The sequence below is a fragment of the Lathyrus oleraceus genome, chromosome 5 (genome assembly GCF_024323335.1).
Source record: "Lathyrus oleraceus cultivar Zhongwan6 chromosome 5, CAAS_Psat_ZW6_1.0, whole genome shotgun sequence".
Taxonomy (NCBI): Eukaryota; Viridiplantae; Streptophyta; class Magnoliopsida; order Fabales; family Fabaceae; genus Lathyrus; species Lathyrus oleraceus.
This window is the reverse complement of record NC_066583.1, coordinates 74,064,409-74,086,601: the sequence shown is the minus strand read 5'-3', so window position 1 is coordinate 74,086,601 and position 22,193 is coordinate 74,064,409. Positions and strand designations below refer to the sequence as shown.

At 35.7% G+C, this 22,193-nt stretch overlaps 1 protein-coding gene across 2 annotated transcripts in view; it reads left to right on the top strand.

Annotated features, from left to right (window-relative positions):
- Positions 1-8,597: 8,597 nt before the first annotated feature.
- LOC127085693 (uncharacterized) overlaps positions 8,598-22,193 on the top strand; it is a 52,130-nt gene continuing 38,534 nt past the window's right edge. Inside the window, exons 1-2 of one of the 2 annotated variants that reach the window (XM_051026190.1) lie at positions 8,598-9,604; positions 17,130-17,274. In XM_051026190.1, coding sequence (XP_050882147.1) covers positions 8,814-9,604; positions 17,130-17,274 — 936 coding nt within the window. In that variant the 5' untranslated portion in view covers positions 8,598-8,813. The remainder of the gene's footprint in view (positions 9,605-17,129; positions 17,275-22,193) is intronic. The other variant, XM_051026191.1, reaches the window with a different exon arrangement.

Sequence of the window (22,193 nt, the reverse complement as noted above, 5' to 3'; positions counted from 1 at the left end):
TTGATTCAGTGTTGGATCATGTTATAGGATGTCAGGGACTCACACTCATGGGGGGGATGTTTGGTGCAAGTGCGAGTGATTAAAGTCCCACATTGCCTATGGATGAGTGGAATATTGGATTTATAAGAGAGATGATCCATTTACCTAACACCATAAGGTTTTGGATTGAGATGCGATGTCTTCCTCTCTTGTGGTCCTAGAGCATTAGTCCCATTGATGTTCTTGACTCTCTTGATCTCCCTAACATTCTCCCCCTCTTTTGAACCAAATATACATTTAATTAAAATACATCCCCTCACCTCCTATCCTTTCCCTTCCCCTTTATTAAAATCTCCCTGTAGCGGGGTATTCGTTACCTTTAGATTTATTGACTAAATCAAAAGTAAATCATACAATTCGAGTCGCCACCACACTTCTATTTACCCAAAGGAAAGGTTAGAAAGCGAACAAAAACCAAGTAAGAAGTTTTATCAAATCACAAACTAATAAAAATGTCAGAGATCTAGGTAAGGGGGTTGGTTATGCAATGGGAAGGTTTTAAGCACCCAAAACATCCTTAGTACTCTAAGGGAGCCCTTTTTGCAAAGTGTATTGTAGGTTGGTATTTGTGAAAAATATTTGTGCAAACAAGATTGGGGAGATGAGAAAAGAATATACGAATTATTTACAAATTTGTTGTTTGAATGGATAAACCCATTGCCTACGTACCATCACAAAGGTAGGATCAAAACCTCGTAGTTCGGGGTAAAAATCTCAAAATATGGGTGAATTGATTTGTCAAAAGCCTTAAGGTCTTTTGTTATCGAAGGGAGAAAACTCAACCTAAACTAACAATCCACCATGTGAGGAGAGCTTCAACATACTAGTGAGGGGTCCACCCTATAATAAGTATGGAAGACTTATAGTCCAATCACTAAGGATAAGGTGAGGTTTACATCAACCACTATGATAACTCAAACCTAATGACTAATGTTTATGAAATGTTTTAACAAAGGTGGTCATTGGAATCACAAAAATCACTTGAAGTGAGTTGTATTTACAAGTTAGAAGTATTTGCAAAATGAAGTCAATTGACTTAAGATTCACTCAAAATAAGTATTAATGAAAAGAGTTTGAAAAAATCAAAGGCATATGGCCTAGGTTTCTAATTTGAAAACAATGTCAATGTTTGCACAAAATAAGTTTGACTTGGGTTAGAGTGGAGAGAAGAAGAGAAAGGCTAGTCCTAAACATGCAAAGATAAGAGAAGAAATAAAACCCTTGGAGTTCCTTTCTTGAGATCATAAAGATGATTCAAGATGCTCCTTTCCTTTGGACTTAGCAAATAATTCAAGCAATCAAACAAATATTCAATCAAGCTCCTAGGATATCCATTTGGCTTGTCTCTCTTAACTTGGATATTCATGACAATGGTCCTCCTTACTATCTCAAGTTTGGGAATCCCTATCATACAAGAACAAACAATCAAAAGGTTCATAATGCAATAAGAGGAATGGACAAAGAATGAGTTTAGATTAGGGTCCTTTTGAAGTCAACTTCAAGATTAAGCATTCTAAAGGCATGAGGCCTAGTTGCTCTTCAACAAACTTATCATTCTAAAGGCATGAGGCCTAGTTGCTCTTAAACTCCTTTAAGCAGAGGTAAGGTCCTAATTCTAAGTCCTTTCTCCTTTTTGAATTGGGTTCACACAAACAAAGACAAAGCAAGCACAAAGCAACAAATATATTTATATACAATAATGAGCTTAAGTGAGCAAAAGGAAAATAGCATAAAAATAAAATATGAGCTCAAGTGAGCAAAGGGAAAAGGCAATATGAATATATGAGCAAGAAATTAAATTGCATTAAGGTAAATTTCAAGAATTAAATGCTTCAATTAAAGTTAATGTTAGTAGTTAATGTTAGTGTGCCATAAGGCAATTTAGCGCTATGTTAAGCAATCGTAAGTGGACTAATGTAGTAGTCACACCTATCTGAGGTCGGTCAATAAAACTATAGGCAAATAAACACAAGTTAGAGATCATGACTAGTAAGCCAAGTTCCTACTGTTGGTGTAAGCCCTAGAGGCCAATACTTTTGGTACTTGTATCGAATTATTTATTAATAATAAAAAGCTTTTTCTTTATTACGTTTGTTTAATAAAGTCCCTAGAATAGCTAGTCTGTTTAATGTATCAAGTATGACTTAATCATGAGATCACATTAAACATAAGGACATTATTCTTAAAGTATCCGTAGTCGAGCTTTAGTGTGAAGTGGGATAACATTAAAGCATTAAGACTATTATGTTTGTAGACTGATGATCACATCTCATGGATCATGGATAAAGAGTTATCAAGTCTTAAACATAAGTATGAATATTAGGAGTAATATTTATACCGGATTGACCCGCTATGAGAATACTATATAGAAAGTTATGCAAAGTGTCATAAGTTATTCTCATAGTGATAATAGTGTATACCACTCTTCGACTTGAAACCACTATGGATCCTAGATGTGGAGTCGAGTGATTTATTGCTGATCCAACATTGTCCGAAACTGGATAACCATAAAGACAGTTGATGGGTACTTCATAAAGCATGCTAAGGGACATGAGTGTCCTAGATGGAATTTGCCCATCCTGCGTAACAGGATAAATGTCTATGGGCCCAATATTGAACTGGACAAGGATGACACAGTCTATACCTTGTGTTCAATATAGACATAAGGGCAAAGGGGTAATTATACACATAAGTATTATCACAAAAGGTTTTGTCAGATCACATGACATTTTCCTGTCTTGGGTAGCAATGATGTGTTGCTAGATACCGCTCACTGTTTATTATGTTAAATGCGTGATTTAATATAATTGCCAACATCATGAAAACCTACAGGGTCACACACAAAGGACGGATTGATGAGAGATAGAGTAACTAAGGAATACCGTAAGGTACGGTGCCCTTAAGTGAATTATAGAACATCGTAAGGTACGATGTACTTGAGTAGAATACGAAATATGGTAAGGTACCATGGGCTTAAGTGATTTTGGGCATATTATAAGATATGGGCCAAAATACACTTAAGTGGGCTTTTTAGCTTGAAGCCCACACAGGTGGTTCTATAAATAGAACCCTTGTGCAGAAGCATTAATTGCGGTTGCATCATTTTTCGTTTTCTCTCTCTCTCTCTCTCTCTCTCTCTCTCTCTCTCTCACACACACACACACACACACACACACACACTCAAAGCCTTCATTCGTACAAGCTAGCACTGAGATTGAAGGAATCCGTTCGTGTGGACTGAGTAGAGACGTTATCATCGTTCAACGTTCGTGATCGCTATGTGGATCTGCATCAAAGGTTTTGATCGTCACAAGAGATCTCACCAAAGGTTTCAATCGTCACAAGAGGTAAATATTCTATCACTGATCATGACCATTCGTAAGGATCTCTAAAGGAGAAAATTTTAATTTCCGCTGCGTTTTGGATCGCAATTCTCCTTCACCTACAACTTGCCATGCCAAAAGTAAAGAAGAAAGGCCTTGTATGGATTTCAGGTTCTTTGCTTGACCAAGAAGCAACCTATCTTGGACACAAAGCAATTCACTTGATCTTTGATCAAGTTGAATTTGATTTGGATCAAAGAAGGTTAAGCCTCTCATATGTCAAGGCTAACCGCAAATCATTAACTCATTGGCCAAAATAAAAAGAAGAAGATGAAGGTGAAATGAAAATGGACAAAATGAGAATTCAAATGACATAAACAAAACACAATGATCAAATGTAAAGGGAATCATCATCAATCAATGGTAAACAGAAGTGAGATGAAGATTGAAAGTCAATAAAGGTCAAACATATTTTTGGTATTTTTTGGAATTAAAATAATACATAAAATAAAATGAACAAAGTATGATCAAATTTCAAATTCAATTCAAATCAACTTGGATAAGTCCAATTGAATCATCATAAGTCTAACATGGTCAAACAATGTTTGACAAATTTTCTCAATATTTTTTCAAAACAGAAACTATTTTAAAACAATTAAAAATCAAGAAAAATAACACAAATGAACTAAAATCTCAAATTAATTAAGAAATTGATGAGAATATTTTTCATAGACTTATTATCATCCCTATGTGTTAAGAAAATATTTTTGGAATTTTTGAATATAAAAAAGTATTTAAAATGAATTAAAAACTATTAAAAACAAAATAATTCACAAAAAAATATTAAATGGAATCTCAAAAATAATTAAAAATCAGATTATGAAACTAGATTTTAAAAGATTTTTTTTGCAATTGGTCTCATGTTTTTGTGATTTCAAATAAAAGAGTTATGAATTTTTGGAAATAAAAGGAATTAAAGAAAATAAAACAGAAATTAGAAAAATAGAAAAAATCAGGAGCGCATGATCAGCTTCATTAATTGACGTGGACAATCAAGTGGTCCAGAAGCGCGCGCGCATGGTGATCATGAGTCAAAAGCAACACACGCTGAATTAAAAAAAGTCAAGAGGATGGATGGCTGAGATTATAACGCGCCAGTTAGATCCAAAGGCCAAAAGGGTCCACGTGGGGACAGTGGTGGAAACCACCGTCTTCTCCGGTGAGCCAACAGAATCTGACCACCAGTTGCAGGTTTTGCAACCTCAACCAAATTGCATGATCCTTATACCAAATTAAAGCTGGGGTGATGTATATCACCCCTGTAACCTTGGATTTCTCTCAAGATCTCTATGGAATGAGAAATCTGAGATGGAAAATCTAGGTGTTCAATCTGAAATGCATCAATTCACAAAATCAAAGCCACCATTGGCTTGCCTCTCACACGAGGACTTCAGAGAACCAAACAAACACAAGCAAATCACATTATATGAGGAGATATGGATCAAAACAGTTGAGCAATGAACCTTTGAAGTGCAGCTTTAAACAACACGACTCCTTCAAATTCTTGCTTGCAGTTTGATCTTGAGGTATGATGTGCATGCAAGGCTAAGGAATTAGTATTGAAGATCAACTGATTTTGTAGAAATTCAAACTTGAAATGAGAAATTAAAAATGAGAATTCCCTTGGTATGGTTGGATTTCCAATTCTGCAGAGCTTCAGGTTGATTCCAGGATCCCATTTGAATGAAGCAAGGCATGTATTTATAGCTGTAGCTGAAAGCAAAGCAAGGCAAAAACTCATGTGCATGATCATTGGGTCCTCCATGCATGGGTCTGTAGAGGCGCATGTGAGGCCCAAAACCAATTGGAAATGAATGCTGAGCTCATTTGGAGGAGGTTTGGACGTGCAATTTGAATGGTATTTGCTTGTGCATGAAGATTCCATGTGAATTTCATATTTGGGCCTAAATGTTCCCCTCTTCGAAAGTCATATATAAAAAATCCAAACATAGGCATGTGAGTAATGGTTGGAAAGGTATTGACATAAGAAACAAAAGTTATGTTGGGCAAAAATCCATTTGGAGTTTGAAAATTTATGAAAACTGGTCATGAAGTTTGATGTACAAAATATGCCTTTGAAAAATTGCTAAAAGTGGCCAACTTCAAACCCTTATGTTTCAATGATGAAAGCCTCAAATGGAAAAACCTCCAACATAAAAGTTGTAGATATTTTCAAGATAATAAATTTGAACTTAAAATTTGCATCGTTTGGATTTTTGATGAGAAAGTTATGGGCACTTGAAGTTGGACTTTACAAGATTCAATGGTTTTGGTCCAAAGTGACCTATAATGTTTTGTATTATCACATGTGTTTCTTTTAGGATTATGAAATTTTGTCCAATATAACATTTGAACTAGACATCTTAATCTTTCCAATTCAATTGGTATCACCTCAAAATCATAAAAATGAAGGAGTTAGGTCCTTGGGAAGTTGACCCAAAATTAGGGTTTCGGTCAGAATGACCTATAATGTTTTGAAATGAATGATGACCTTCCAAGTTTCAAATAGATTTTTTATGAACATGAAAGTTGTTCATAAGGTTCTTAAGAACATATTTTCTCTTGGGGTCATCTTCATTTGACAAACACATCAAAAGTTAGGTCTCAGTGGATCTCAAAATAGTCAGATGACTTGACTGATCAACTTCTCAAGTCCAAACTTCAAATCTTGATGAATGAATGATTGAGGATACTCACATAAGTTAATATATGAATAAAATGATGAATGAAATAACTTCCCTTTATTGTATTTGATCATAGATTGAGGTTGCTTCATGAGCAAGGCACAATCAATGCACATATGAATTAGGGTTTCCTTGGGAAACAATCCTTAAACCCTTTGGTTTATCTTGATCAAATTGGAAAATTGAGATACTTGGGAGACACATATGATGATTGAGAGCTTTGCGAATCATTGTCATGCTTTCTTTCATCTTCATCTAGCCACTTCATTGAGCATAGGAGCCTTGGATCACATGACTGCTTAAGCTTCAAAACAAAACAAGTTAGTGACATATTTTTGTGTTTTTGGTTAGTAAACAAAATAAAAAAAACAATAATATACAATTCAAGCATGCTTGGTGGTCTCAAACCAACTCACACAAGTTCCAACCCAAGGGTTAAGAAGCCACATATGCTATGATCCTTGAGGCAATGCAATGAGCAATGATATGATGGCATGAGGGATCTTAGGGTCAAAATTAGGGTCTTACACTCCCTTATCCATCCATTGAACCAAACAGACCATAAGTTTTTTTACATTTTTCAGGTTTGTGTTTCTCAGCTTTTTATTCTTTCTCTATTTTTTTCCAGATTTGATTTGGTGTTTCATTTATAGGCTATAATTTTGTCCTTTTGCCAATTGAATAAATTCAATGTTTGAGTTTTGTGTTTATGGTTTTGCAGAAAATAAGAGATTACATAAAAGATGAGATTGATTTTCAGGATATTGTGTGATTTTGCAACCTTCACTTTTATTGAATTTAGTGGATATTGTAGTATACTTTCCCCAGTTACTATTATAACAAAATTTCTCCTTTTATGTTCATTCAATAACCTATGCATCTGGTCTATATAGATATCAAATACAATAGTTATTCAATGGATCTAAAAAGAAAATTCTTACTTATAGTAATGATCAGAGGAAATATCTGATATAAAGTGTAATCTTGGTGAAAGAGATGGAAGCATGAAAAAGCAAGACATTTTCTTAATTTTTAACTATTATATTTTTTTTTAACTTATTATTATTATTATTATTTATTTATTTATTTATTTTTGTTTTGATGTAAAACTCAACTTTTATACGATGAGCCTAATTTTAAATCTAATGGGTTGAATAAAATAAAATGGGCCTAATCAAATAAATATTTTTTTTAAACTTTTTTTTCAAGAAATTAATATTGATAACTTTAAATAAAGACTAACTTAATAATGGTTTTTTTTTTAATTTTAGGATTAAATTAAAATAATAATAAATAAAATTAGAAAACAAAAACAATTCCTTTTTAGATATTTTGGGATTTTTAAATGATAAAAAATAAAATGAAATAAAATAAAAAAATCACATATTCTTTTTAATTTTTTTAATTGTCAGGACAAAATTTAAGTAGTACACATTTAATATATAAAAATCAAATTAAACAAAAATAGAATAATAAACATAAAATAATAGTATAAAACAATACAAAAAAAAAAAAACAGAGGAGTTAAGAGATTAGCAAAGATGAAAAATTAAGAATAGAAGATAAGAGATATTAAAGAACAGATAAAAAGAGGTATGATAAAAATGAAATTAGAAGAGAGAATAATAACATAAAAATAAGAAGACAAAAAAAAGAATATAAAAGAAGAGCGATTAAATAAGAAGTTACGAGATGTACCTGACGAATAATACATATTACTGTTAGAGATTTAAGAAGATTGAAACTAAAATCATAATTGTGAGAAAGATAAATATTTTTGTAATTATAAGGCTAAACCATAATAGATTTGCATTTTGGTTGAACATGAGTTAAATGAAATTTAAATTGTAACATAATGCTATTTGTTCGGTTTATAAAATACAACCTATAAACCAAACTAAAGAGGATTTAATTCTAAACGCGTGCTCTAAACCGAACCACATATATTTTTTTAAATTATCCAAATATTCTTTTAATTTTTAATTTAATTTAGTTTGATTTTCTATTTTCTATTGAGCCAATTTAGTTTTGAATACCCTAAATAAATACCATATACTACCTCCGTTTTTTTTATTATATGTCATTTTGGAAAAATATTTTGTACCACAATATAAGTCGTTTTATAATACCAATGAATCATTAATGTTATTTTTTCCATTACACTCTTAAATATCTATTATTCTCTTCTTTCAATTATATCAATTTATCTTTCCAATACTATTAATGAAGAATAATTTTATAAAATTCTTCATAATTTATCTTTTTTATACCATAATTATTATATTTTTTAATAAATATGAAAATTAAAAATTACTTATAATAAAAAAACAGATGGAGTACTATACAAGAGTCAAACATTATATCTGAAAAAAAAAACTTTTTAAGTGTTTAAAAATGGCAACCTAAATATATCAGTAGTAACTTATTTTTACACTTTGTTGACCATTTATTTATACCCACTAATTAAACTAGTAGTAATCATTCTCACTTTCTTGTCTGTTTTTACTGCACCGCTGGCTTCTCACGCCGAGAGAGTGTTTAATTCCTTCAGGACTCCATTTAACCACACTTTCCGCGTGAATTTCATGCTTGAACTTCCAATCAGAAAATCACATATCACATGACAATACAATATTCCCCATCCACCTTCCACACAATCAATTGAAAGAAATTACGAGCAGAGCAAAACACCACAATCTTCAGTTTGATGCACCACCCCCGCGATGCGATGAACCAAGAAACCGAAATCCTCTGCCGTCTCGTGGCGAATCATCTCCACCTAGCTCAATTCGAACCCTTACGCGGCGTCCTCCTTGCTCTCCGAACTCGAAACCGTGACCTAGCTCGCCATATTCTTCAATCCATTGTTGCTAGATCCGGTCGATTCCCGAACATCGCTTGGTCTCCTTCTTGTTCGTCTCCCGCTCTTCTTACCTACCTATCGACGCTTGAATTGCTTCAATTGGATGACGGTTCGTCCGTTTGGAAATTTGATTCCGAAACGCTGCGTTTACGCGCTGAGTTTCTGTTGCTCGTTCAACATTTGATTGACCTGGTGTCGGACGGTGGGGATGAATTGGAATTGTGTAGAAAAGTGTTGGATAGGGTTTTGGAGATAGGTGTGAAGAGGCTGAGAGTTGATGAGGATGGTGAAGTTGAAAGTAGTGAGAGTTTGGTTGAAGAGAGTGAGTTGATGAGTTTGAGGAAGTTAGTTTTGGATAGTGCTGATGTTTTTGAAGCACTCAGTGGGAATATAGAGAGGCAGATTAGACGGTGGGAGTGTGAGGATAATGGTTTAGCGGTTTCTGTGAAAGGCGGTGGCGATGATGATTCGGAGGAGGATGCTATTGTTAAGGTCCTTTTTGGGATACAGAAGATGACTCAGGTTGTTCATTTGGATGCTATTAGGGAGAGTCTCGAAGGCGGTGATGTCGAAGGGGCAATTTCTCATGTACGTTTTTTCCATTTTGATTATGGACTGGATCAGTCTGAGTACCGGTATGCTCCGTTTTAACCCCTTATTAAAATTGAAGAAACTTGTGTTGCAAGGGTTGCTTTTAGAATTATATTGGCTGTTTTCTACCATTCTTATCTAGTGATTAGTGAGTTGAGTTATGTCTGATGATTTATCTCCATGTCAATGCATGCATTTGCCAATGCCAAGGGAATTATGCTTGTTTTGATTCATGAACGTAGAATTTAGGTCTCCCTTTTGTTATGCGATATATTAAATGAATGGAGCGTGGGATAGATGGTTCACATTCATAGAGACTTAACCATGTTTTATTGAACCTTCACGGAACTGTAAATCTAATGTGGAAACCTATAAAGGTTCTGTTTCTAGATTTTATTTGAACTATAGAGTTTTCATCAGCAACAGCAAGCATATACACCATCCGTCACTAAATATAAACACCTATTGTTTATTTCACTCTTATTAAGTAAAGTTACTAGTGCAGTTAATGTGTCCATTTTATGACAAATGTACCTAAAATACCCTTTGTGTATTTGTGTCCAGTTAATTTTTTAGAGGTTTATTTGGAAAAGACACAGTAAATGTATCTAGTAATTTGAAAAGAGGCTTATTTTAGGGACATTTTTTTTTCAAACGAGTGCTTATATTTAAGGACAGAGGGAGTAATAAATTCTTAATTCATTCTTATCTGGGTCTATATCTGGATTGGTCTGGTGGGGCCTCTTATCTCAAATGTATAATTGCTTCAATTAAAAAGATTTTAAAATAGAAGGAAAGTAAGCCCAATACCGCTGCTATAGCTCACTATAGCAGAATAGCGCAACTGTTGTCGAGTTCGGTGTGAGCAGTGGCAGTTGTCGCGGCTGCGAATTGCGGCCATCCTGCTATCCACTATACTGCTATAGCATTCTGGACTTACTACAGCTGTGCTAAAGGAGATGAGGAGGTGAAGGTGGAACAACAGTTTGAATCAAAGTGATGAACTAGAAAATATTGATTTGGTGGAATTTAGAAGTGATGAGGCAGACGCAGATGTGGAAGCATGATTTTTATTACTTTTCGAACTTAATTTTAATGGCTTTTCATTTGTTTACTTTTAGAACTTGATTATGTCATTTTGATGGGATGTCATTTTGAATACCATGTCATTTTGATTATATTTAAAACTTGTTTTGATGAACAATGACAGAGTTGGTTATAACTATTAAGTCTGATTATCCCTTTAATTTTGTGTATTTTTCTGTTTTTGAGTATTTATGTATCTTGTTGGAATTTTTGTTTACTGGTTCAATGGTTTTTAGTCTCCACAATAGCAGCCATCCCACTATCCACTATAGCGTTTTTGGGCGCTTAAGAATCAACACGAGAATAGAGTATGCGTAGTAGAGATGAGGATGTTGCGTTGGATGTGTGGTAAGACTAGACATGATAAGATTAGAAATGACAATATTAAAGATAGCGTTGGGGTAACACCTATAGTAGAAAAAATGGTGGAGAATGGACTTCGGTGATTTGAGCATGTAGAGAGAAGACCTTTAGATTCTGTGCTAAGGAGAGTAAATCAGTTGAAGAGACGTCACATAGTTAGAGGTAAAGGAAGAGCTAGGAAAACTATCAGAGAAGTTATTAAAAAAGATCTCGAGCTTAACAATTTAAATAAAAGCATGGTCCTGGATAGAATATTATGGCGGAAGTTGATACATGTAGCTTACCCCACTTAGTGAAATAACGCTTGGTTGTTGTTGTTGTACGTATGTATCTTGTTGGAATTTTTGTTTATTTGGTTCAATGTTTTTTAGTCTCCACAATAGTGGCCATCCCACTATCCACTATAGAGTTTTTGGGGTTTCGCGTTATGTGCCTATCTGGGATTAAAATCATAGAGCCCAATTTGCAGAGATGATAATACGGTGATGCCTGAGTCCTTACACTGTTACACAAAACAAGTTTAACTTATGAATGCATCCCCAAATAGAAAAAGGAGGTATAGCCCTTATTGTAGAAAGAATGGCAGGGTCTCGTCTTAGATTGTTTGAGTATGCATGTAACGACCCCAGAAATACAGAAGGAGAGTTAGTCTGATACGGGGCAGTCCAATAGTTAAGAGTGGAGATATTGACAAATTGTCTAAATATGAATTTAATACGTGGCATGGTATTGTGATGCCAATTAATCATATGTAACTGAGTGGAAAAAAGCTTGGTTGTTGATGTTGTTGTATGGTAGGTAATAGAATGTGTTGTAAAATATTTTACTGATATATTAAAAGTGATTCTTACATGTTACATCTACATGCTTTAAATAGGAGAGAATAGAAAACCTAACGGGCTTTGACTAATGAGCCTCATTACTAATAGAAATAATTACTATTTACAATCTAATATTTACAACACTCCCCCTCAAGCTGGTGAATGGATATCTATCATTCCCAGCTTGCAAGTAAGTTGCCTGAATCTTTCTGTTGGTAAGCCTTTTGTTAACACATCTGCCAGCTTATGCCCGGAAGGAACGTAAGATGTAGTTATCAGTCCACTATCCAACTTCTCTTTGATAAAATGTCGGTCAATCTCAATGTGTTTAGTCCTGTCATGCTGAACAGGATTATGAGCAATACTAATAGCCAATTTATTGTCACAAAACAATTTCATAGGACCTTCACATTGTATCTTCAAGTCTTCTAGAATTTGTTTCATCCACAATAGCTCACAAATTCCTAGTGCCATAGCTCTAAATTCTGCCTCGGCGCTTGATCGAGCAACTACACTTTGCTTCTTACTCTTCCAAGCTACAAGGTTACCACACAGAAAAGTACAATAGTCTGACGTAGATCTTCTGTCACTCACCGATCCGGCATAATCCGCATCAGTGTAAGTCTCCATAGTTAGATTTCCACCTCTTTTAAACAAAAGTCCTCTCCCTGGAGTTGCTTTAAGATATTGTAGAACGCGGTCTACAGCCTGCAAATGTCTCACCCTCGGATCATGCATGAATTGGCTCACCACACTGACTGCATATGCCAAATCTGGTCTAGTGTGTGCCAAGTAAATCAATTTTCCCACTAATCTCTGATATTGACCCTTGTCAACTTTGTCACTTTCCTCCTCAAAGCTTATCCTGTGATTTTGTTCAATGGAAACACTTGCAGGTTTGCATCCAAGTTTGCCAGTTTCCTGCAAAAGATCAAGCACATACTTCCTTTGAGAAATAAAGATGCCTTGCTTTGAGTAGGCTACCTCAATTCCCAAGAAATACTTGAGTTGCCCAAGGTCTTTCATCTCAAACTCTGCTGATAATTTCTCTTTGAGGAAATGTCTCTCAATCAAATCATCTCCTGTAACAATAATATCATCAACATAAACAAGAAGTACAATCAGTTTTCCTCTTTGTGAATGTTTAAAAAATAAAGTGTGGTCTCCTTGACTTTGCTTATAGCCCAAACACATCATTGCCTTTGTGAATCTTCCAAACCATGCCCGAGGGGACTGCTTTAGTCCATATAAGGCTTTCTTCAATTTACACACCTTGTTAGCTCCATTTGTTATGCCAACACCTGGTGGAATCTCCATATACACTTCTTCCTCTAAGTCTCCATGCAAGAACGCATTTTTAACATCAAACTGTTGCAATTCCCATCCACATGAAGCAGCAAGAGATAGTAAAATTCGAACAGTATTCATCTTTGCCACTGGGGCAAATGTCTCCTCATAATCAATACCATACGTCTGAGTATAACCTTTTGCCACTAGTCTTGCTTTGTACCGATCAAGTGTACCATCAGATTTGTACTTTACAGTATAGATCCATCTGCATCCAACTGGACTTTTGTCTCTTTTCCTTTCAATAATCTCCCAAGTACCATTTTTTTCAAGTGCTCTCATTTCCTCATCCATAGCTTGGACCCAATTTCTATTTTGCAATGCTTCTTCAACAGATGATGGGATTTTCACAGAATCAACAGCTGCAATAAAACTTTGATATTGTGTGGAAAGATGTTTAGTGGAGACATATTGAGAGATAGGGTGTCGATATAGGGAGGGACAAGATCTTTTATCCTTCCTCAAAGCAATGGGTAAATCAACTGGATTAGTGTCACAAGTATCAGAAATGGCACAATCATCACTAGAGGATCATTTTCAGTACTTACCTTCGGTTCAGGCGATTGAATTTGTTTCTGGAGAAGGTCAGGTTTACTTCTTCTCTGATACACTAGAGTTGGTGCTGGAGGTGCTGATTCCTGTAAAACAGAAGGCCTTGAAGGACCAGGAACACTTACTGGCTCAGATTCAGGTGTTGAACTAGGACTCAAACTCAAACTAGGTGACAACTCGGGTTCAAGAGAGGGAACACTGATAGGTGTTCTAGGGAGGCTAGGACCAAGGATCAGAAACTCGGACTCAGACTCTGACTCTGACTCTAAGTCACTTATGTTCTCCCCCTGAGACTGAGAACGAGTGAAATATGACACATTTTCATGAAAGGTGACATCTTTGGAGACAAAGAATTTTCGACTCGGAGGATGATAACATTTGTACCCTCTTTTGTTGGGTGCATAACCCAGAAAGATACATCTGACAGCACGGGGATCCAATTTGTTGCGATATTGTTTGTGAACATGAACAAAAGCAACACAACCAAAAATGCGAGACTCAAGAGTGTGTAAGATAGGAACAGATGGAAAACGTGAAAGCATAAATTGGGCAGGACTTTTATTACCTAACACTCGAGATGGGACCCGGTTAATCAGATAGGCAGCAGTAAGAATTGCCTCACCCCAATAAGAGGTAGGAACAGACATTTGAAAAAGGAGAGATCTAGCAACTTCAAGTAAATGACGATTTTTTCTTTCTGCGACACCGTTTTGTTGTGGGGTGTCAACACATGTGAATTCATGGAGAATGCCATGTTTACTAGTGAAGTTGGAAAAGGTATGATTGACATATTCTTTACCATTGTCAGAACGAATTCTTTTTATGCCTTTCCCAAATTGCGTTTGTACCATATTATAAAATTGGATAAATATTTGTGGTACTTCGGATTTAGTATTCATCAAGAAAATCCAAGTTACCCGAGTACAATCATCAATAAATGAGACAAACCATTTTGCACCAAAAATATTAGAGGTAGGGGCAGGTCCCCAAACATCAGAATGAATCAAATCAAAAGGTTCATCACTTTTATTAAAACTGGAAGGAAAAGATACACGATTGTGTTTTGCCAACTGACAAACATCACACTTAAAAGACTCAACAGAATGGTGTAAGAACAACGACGGAAACATAGACTTAATTATATAAAATGGAGGATGACCGAGACGCTTGCGTGGAAGCCAAATTTGTGAGGCTGAAGAGGAAGACTGAGACTGGAAACAGGAGGACAACACCTTTGGATGGTCATTAGAGAAGTAGTATAACCCTTCCTTTTCCTTAGCAATTCCAATCGTCTGCCCCGTGGTAAGGTCCTGAAAAACACAATGGGACATAGAAAAAATTACTTTACAATTCAGATCACAGGTAAACTTATGGATGGAAATTAAATTGTGGGAAAATGTGGGAACATGAAGCACAGATTGCAACTGGAATGGAGGTTGCAACTCAATATTTCCAGTGCCAACAACACAAGCATGAGAGCCATCAGCAACAGTGATATAAGGAATACTCGAAGGTGTGGTATAAGAGCATAATAATGTGGAATCAAATGTCATATGATTAGTAGCACCAGAGTCAAGAATCCACGCATTCTTAGGAATATTACTACAAACAGTAAGAGATCGGGAACACAAACTCTTACCAGTAACTGCTAGAGACCCAGAACCAGAAGGCTTACTCATGGAGTCAAGCATAGACTTCAACCGTTCCATATCATTCTGACTGAAGGAGGAAAGATCAGTTCCCCTCTTTTCAAAGCTTTCAGTATCCTGGACATGTGTAGCAACATGTGCCTGATACTGGTGCATGTTGCGAGAACCGCCACCTCGGCTAAGAACCTGCTCCCTCCCATGAAGTTTGAAACACCTATCCTTTGTATGCCCTGATCGGTTGCAATGCTCACAATAGAATTTGTCACGAACATTCTTGGATGATGATGGTGGTCTTTGTCTTGTTGTTTTGCTAGCTACTAATGCTGACACATCCGGGGGCTGTTCATGAAGCATAGCTTGACGACGGGTTTCCTCACTACGGACAGTGTAAAAAACTTCATTAAGATCAGAAAATTTTTCCTTACCCAAAATCTGCACCCGAATAGGGTCAAATTCAGCATTAAGGCCTGCTAGGAAATCAAAGATCCTATCCCGCTCAACAACAGTATTCAAGGTGGCAGTATCCTTGCTGCACTCCATCTTCAAATTCTGATACTGATCCAACTCAATCCAAAAATCATTGAGAACTCCAAAATACTCAGTGATCGAAATATTTCCCTGCTTAGTGTTGAAGATTTTCCTCTTTAAATCATAACAAGCAGACATATCTTGTTTCATGGAATAACTGCGACGAAGATACTCCCAAACTGCCTTTGCACTTGAGAGATACATGCAATTTCTACTAATTTCTGGAGATATGGAGTTCCAAAGCCAAGTAATAATAGCAGAATCATCTTTATCCCAGGAAGGGAAGTTAGGAGCAGTAACCAGAGGAGGATTTCCTTAAATATGATCAAGCATGTCGCAACATTTTAGAGTGTGTCTGATGAACTGAGACCATTGAAAATAATTTTTGCCGGTAAGCCAATAACCTTTTTGAACGACAAAATCCTTAGCATTAAATGGGGCTGGTGGATTTGTGGGAGGTGGAGGTGGAGGTGGTTGATCGTTAATAATCTCAGCTATTGAAAGGACAATCGAGAGAAAACAAACCAAGAAATAGGATGGGTTAGGGTTTCAAAGATGAGTGAACAAAAACAAGAAGCACGATGTGCTACAACACAAAACAACAATGACCCAAACACCCAAAAACAACAACAAACTGCAAACTGCAGTAAAAAAAAAAGACTCCGCTACAAGGCGGCTAGGGTTTAGGCGGAAGCGAATCCCCCAAAATCGGGAGCTCTTGATACCATGTTGTAAAATATTTTACCGATATATTAAAAATGATTCTTACATGTTACATCTACATGCTTTAAATAAGAGAGAATAGAAAACCTAATGAGCTTTGACTAATGGGCCTCATTACTAATAGAAATAATTACTATTTACAATCTAATATTTACAACAGAATGCAAAGTTGAAAACAGTTAATGTACGTTTGGGAGGATGGGTGGATAAGAAGAAGAGAGCAGGAACAAAAACAGTGTGGCGACATGGCTCAGAAAACTGTTAGGCTACCAATTTCTTTGAACATTTGTAATTTCAATTATTGTAAAACAGTATTGAGTAGCACCCTTAAGAATCAGTAATCCATATTCCAGACCCTATTCTCTAAGTTAGAGGACGCATGGAAAGATTTCATTGCTATTCGATTTCCCGAGCTTGCGACCTTGCTGTATTTTTTGTGTTTTTCCTCATTTTTTTTGGTCCTAGTAGTTCATACCTGCATGTTCCTAATTCTTTTGTAGCATAGTTTTGAAAGATCTCTTGAAGGCCATTTTATCAAGAAGCAAGGATTTTGGGGAATCTTGGCTTATGATGCGTAACCAAATGCTAAAGATTTACAGTGAAGCTCTTTCATCAAATTGCAGAGATATTGTTCAAATGATGCAGGTATACAGTCCTATTTTTCTTCTAAGAAATTTCTTATTCATTTATATAATTCTTCCTATGATCATTAAATGCTATCGAACTCAACTGTTGTATAAACTTTTAGTGCTTATGTGGACTAGACTCATAAAATCAACTTCTAATATTGAACTGTTTACTCAATGTATAAATTTCAGTCGGAAAAAGTTTTAGGGCTTATGTGGACTAGACTCGTAAAATCAACTTCTAATATTGAACTGTTTACCCAATGTAAAAATAATATTGAGAAAAGCAAGGCATAGCAAGGCACAGTAATTAAATGTGATAGTACAGGCCTTATTTTTTCACAAACGACTGAATCATATTTTCGTAAGGTGAAAACATCTAAAGCAAGCTAAAATGTTCACGATCTTCAAAATTAATGGTCTCGTGGACAAACTCAAAACTGTAAGACTGAAAAAATGATGAATGGACAAATCACATAGGAAATGGTTTCAACACATAATTCATAGGCATACACAGCAATAAAAGAAGAGCACAATATTACACAGACAAAGCGAAATTAGTTCAGTAACAGAGCTTGGATTGACTTGTTTCATCTAGACAGAACAAAGCAGGAGCAGGTTTGTGTTAGGGAATGTGTAAGATGCTGGAGAGGGGAGATCGTCTAACAAATAAGGATGGGTTTATAGTGCGGGATGCCTCACCAGACAGTGAGACAATGAGTATTCTTTGAACTAAGTGTTGCAAGAGGATTTCCAGAAGGTAAGGAGATTTTTTATTGGACGGATTGGAGGTTATGAGAGGAGGCCAGCTTTGTTTGGCAGGGAAGCTTTGTGAGGGAGCAAAAGTGCCAAAGTCTTGTGAAGTTATGTTAAAACACCCGATGTTTGCATGTTTTTGGCCCTAATTTCTAGGTTTCATGGACTTGTAAAAGTTATGTTCTAACTCGCAATTTCGAATGAGTTTGCACGTGTCCAAATGAATTTGTTAAAAACTGAGTTTGCATGTAATTCAACATTATTTTACTACCTAGAAACATTAACTTCTCCATCTAGTTTATGAGTCAACTGCCAATTTTCATACAACAAAACCATCTATTTCAACACGTAGGTAGCATACTTCCGTTGCGTGTTACATGTATCATCAGACCTGCTAAATCAGGCTCTAACTCATGATTTTGAGCGAGATTGCATGGGTTCACAAGAGTTACTGCTAAAACACGAGTTTGTATGTGATTCAACTTGTTTTTCTTACCTAGAAATGTCTTGGGAATTGCAAACCATCTTACAAATCCTTTAGGAAATATCATATTTCATTGATGCACGCGTTGCTGCTAGATTTCTGTCATTGTTAAATGGATTTGTTTTCACTCTTAAAAGCTAGCTTATAAGATGAGGGTCCCAAACACGTATACATGAACAACCTAGGAATCTTGGCAATGTGAGACTTCAATACCCACCCTCACGGTTAGGGTGGGTACAGGGTCTAATTCCCACATTGTTATCTTTAACCCGACTTTGTTACAAATTTAAGTGGAATTAGATCCCACTCTCAAAGCTAGCTCATAAGATGAGGGTGCCTAAGTCCATATATTCGTCCACCAACCCACAAAACTTGGTAATATGGGACTCCAATACAACTTCAATAGTCATAATGAGTTTTTTTATTTCCTTAACTTATTGGATGCAAAGTAACTAACATTCAGGAAATGCCGAAGTAGAATAATCACATATAATATATGAATAGCAAGACATCACTTCAAAATTCAAATTGGGATGCTAGAAAAAGCAAAGCAAACAATAATTCAAATTTTAAGAAACTTATGATTTAGAGACGTATTATTTTAAAGAAAGAAGATGGAACTAAAAGCTTAATCTCCTAGAGAGACACACAATATATTTGTTGAAAAATATATTATTTCCGATTTTATTATTGGCTTTAATACTACTTTTATTTTTCTTTATTCTCCATTAAGGAGATAATCAATTGTAATAATTGTATCTTTACTATATATATCAGCCTAAGGTTGAGGAATAAATCATAACAGTTTTTACCTATTTTTTCCAATATGGTATCAAGAGCATTGGGTTAGGGGTTAATGTAAAGCTTTCAGCTTTCTTACCTGACCCGACTCACATACCCGTTTAGCCTCCTATGACGAATAACAACAACAGGTGGCCTTCTCCATTACAAGCCTACACCGGATCCAACCATGGCGAACAACCGCAACCTGAGTCGGACGCCGGCCGCGGAAACGGCGTACTAGAGGAACCGCCGATGGTCATAAACAACGACAGTAATGACGACAACAATGGAAACAGGAACAACATTGTTTTTGGTGACAATTATTTCTACATAGGCGGTAATGATCAAGAGGGTTCCTCATACTCCCTCAAGGTCAATATCCCTAAAATGAATGAGAATAACTATAATGAATGGGCTCAAACCGTTTGGTTGGTATTGGATACCAAAGGGAAACTTGGTTTCTTAACAACAGGAGTAGTTGAACCGGCAACCGGAGACCCTCGTTACAAACAATGGAAGTCGGAAAACTCCTTGATTATTGCATGGCTGGTAAGCTCTATGAAAACTGGAATAGGTAAGCCTTACATGTTTTTACCTTCCGCAAAGGATGTGTGAGATGCTGTTAAGGAAACATACTCTGATATTCAAAACTCCTCAAATTTTGGTTTAAAATCAAAGTTATGACATGCGAAACAAGGTGACAGGAGTGTAACTGCTTATTACAATGAGCTGTTGACACTGTGACAAGAGTTAGATTTCTGTTATGATGACAATTGGAGGTGTACAAAAGATAGTGTTTTGTTTCTCAAGAGGCAAGAAAATGACCGTGTATTCATGTTTCTCGTTGACCTCAATAAAGACCTTGATGAGGTAAGAGGTAGAGTTTTAGGAAAAGTACCATTGCCAACTCTTCGTGAAACTTTTGCAGAAATAAGACGGGAGGATGCACGACAAAGAATTATGATGGGCAAGACACCACGAAGTTCTGAATCTGAAGGCTCAACTCTGACTACTAGGAACCTTGACGAGGGAAGAAGGTCAGACAAAGTTCCTTGGTGTGATCACTGTAAGCACGAATGACATATATGTGAAACTTGTTGGAAGCTCAAAGACAAACCTCCTAACTGAAAGAAGAAAAGTGGTCGTGCATTTTAGGCTAGTAATTTTGATCAAGGGCAACAACCCCCTCCGTCTCAGTTTCCACTCACTACGGAGCAACTAGACAAACTGTACAAACTCCTCGAGTCTCCAACCCCTTCTTGCTCTATAGCAACAAAAGATAATTCTGCATTTCTTAGTGTCAGTTCCAGTCATACTTGGATAGTAGATTCAGGTGCCTTCGATCACATGACAGATGAATATACTTTGCTCTCTTCATATAGTCCATGTGCATGTAATCAAAAAATAAAAATCACAGATGGCTCTTTTTCAGCCATTGCAGGTAAATGTTCAGTTGTGTTGTCTCCAATGTTAACTCTTAAAAATATCCTTCATGTTCCAAATTTATCTTGTAATTTAATGTCCGTCAGTAAATTAGCCAAAGATATAAATTGTCAAACTAATTTTTTCCGATCTCACTGTGTCTTTCAGGATTTGAACTCGGAGAAGATGATTGGCAGTGCTAAGTAGAGTGGAGGACTCTACTACCTTGACATTGGATCTGCATCACAACTACCTTAAAAAACAATAAGTTTCTGTTTTGAGTCTTTTTCTGTTTTGAATAATAAAGATGACAACATTATGGTATGACATTTAAGATTATGTCATCCTAGTTTTCGTTACTTAAAACACTTGTTTCCTAAGATATTTCACAATAAGAATTTTTCTTCATTTAAATGTGAAGCATGTGAGTTTGCAAAACATCATCGTTCCCAGTTTTCAATACAACCTTATAAACCATTAAAACCTTTTTCTATTATTCGAAGTGATGTTCGGGACCTAACCGTACAAGTACACATTCTCTCTCAAAAAATAGTTTATCACATTTATAGATGACCATACAAGAGTATGTTGGGTGTACTTGTTAAAGGGGAAATTAGATGTTTGTCAGGCTGTAAAGAATTTGTTTTCAATGGTGCAAAATCAATTTCAAACAAATATCCAAGTCTTTAAAAGTGATAATAGCAAAGAATATTTTAACACTATCCTGGATGATTTTTTTCTAAAAAATGGGATTGTACATCAAAGTTCATGTCCTAATACTCCTCAACAAAATGGAGTGGCCGAAAGGAAAAATAGACATTTACTAGAGGTTGCTAGATCTCTACTTTTTTTCGAATAAAGTACCAAATTATTTGTGGGACGAAGCTGTTTTAACAGCTGCATATTTAATTAACAGAATGCCCTCCAAAATTCTCAATTTTCAAACTCCAATTAGTGTCTTCAAAGAATATTTTTCTAGTACTCGTGTTTTAACTGATTTGACTTTAAAAATCTTCGGTTGCACAACCTTTGTTCATAAACATAAAAATGTTGGAAAACTTGAGCCATGTGCTATAAAATGTGTCTTTGTTGGATACTCCCCAACCCAAAAAGGATATAAATGTTTTGACCCAAAAAATAAGAAAATGTTTGTCATTATGGATGTTACATTCTTTAAAAATAAATTTTTTTTTGATGACACTCATCTTCAAGGGGGGGAGATAAACGAAGACTTGTTTCAAATTGAGGACATGATTCTTTATCTGATCCTACTCCCGTTATGAGTAAGGAACGTTGTGTATCCGAGTCTATATTTTCTCTTCTAGAAAACAATGAGAATCCTGAAAACGATGATAATGATGATCTAATTGAAATGCCACAAAATAATGAGTCACTTCAAGAAAACAAATTTGAATTAGGAAACAAGACTTGGAAAGGAAAGATTTTTGTGAAAAAACACCATAAAGGAAAGGACCAGTCCATATCTCACCACT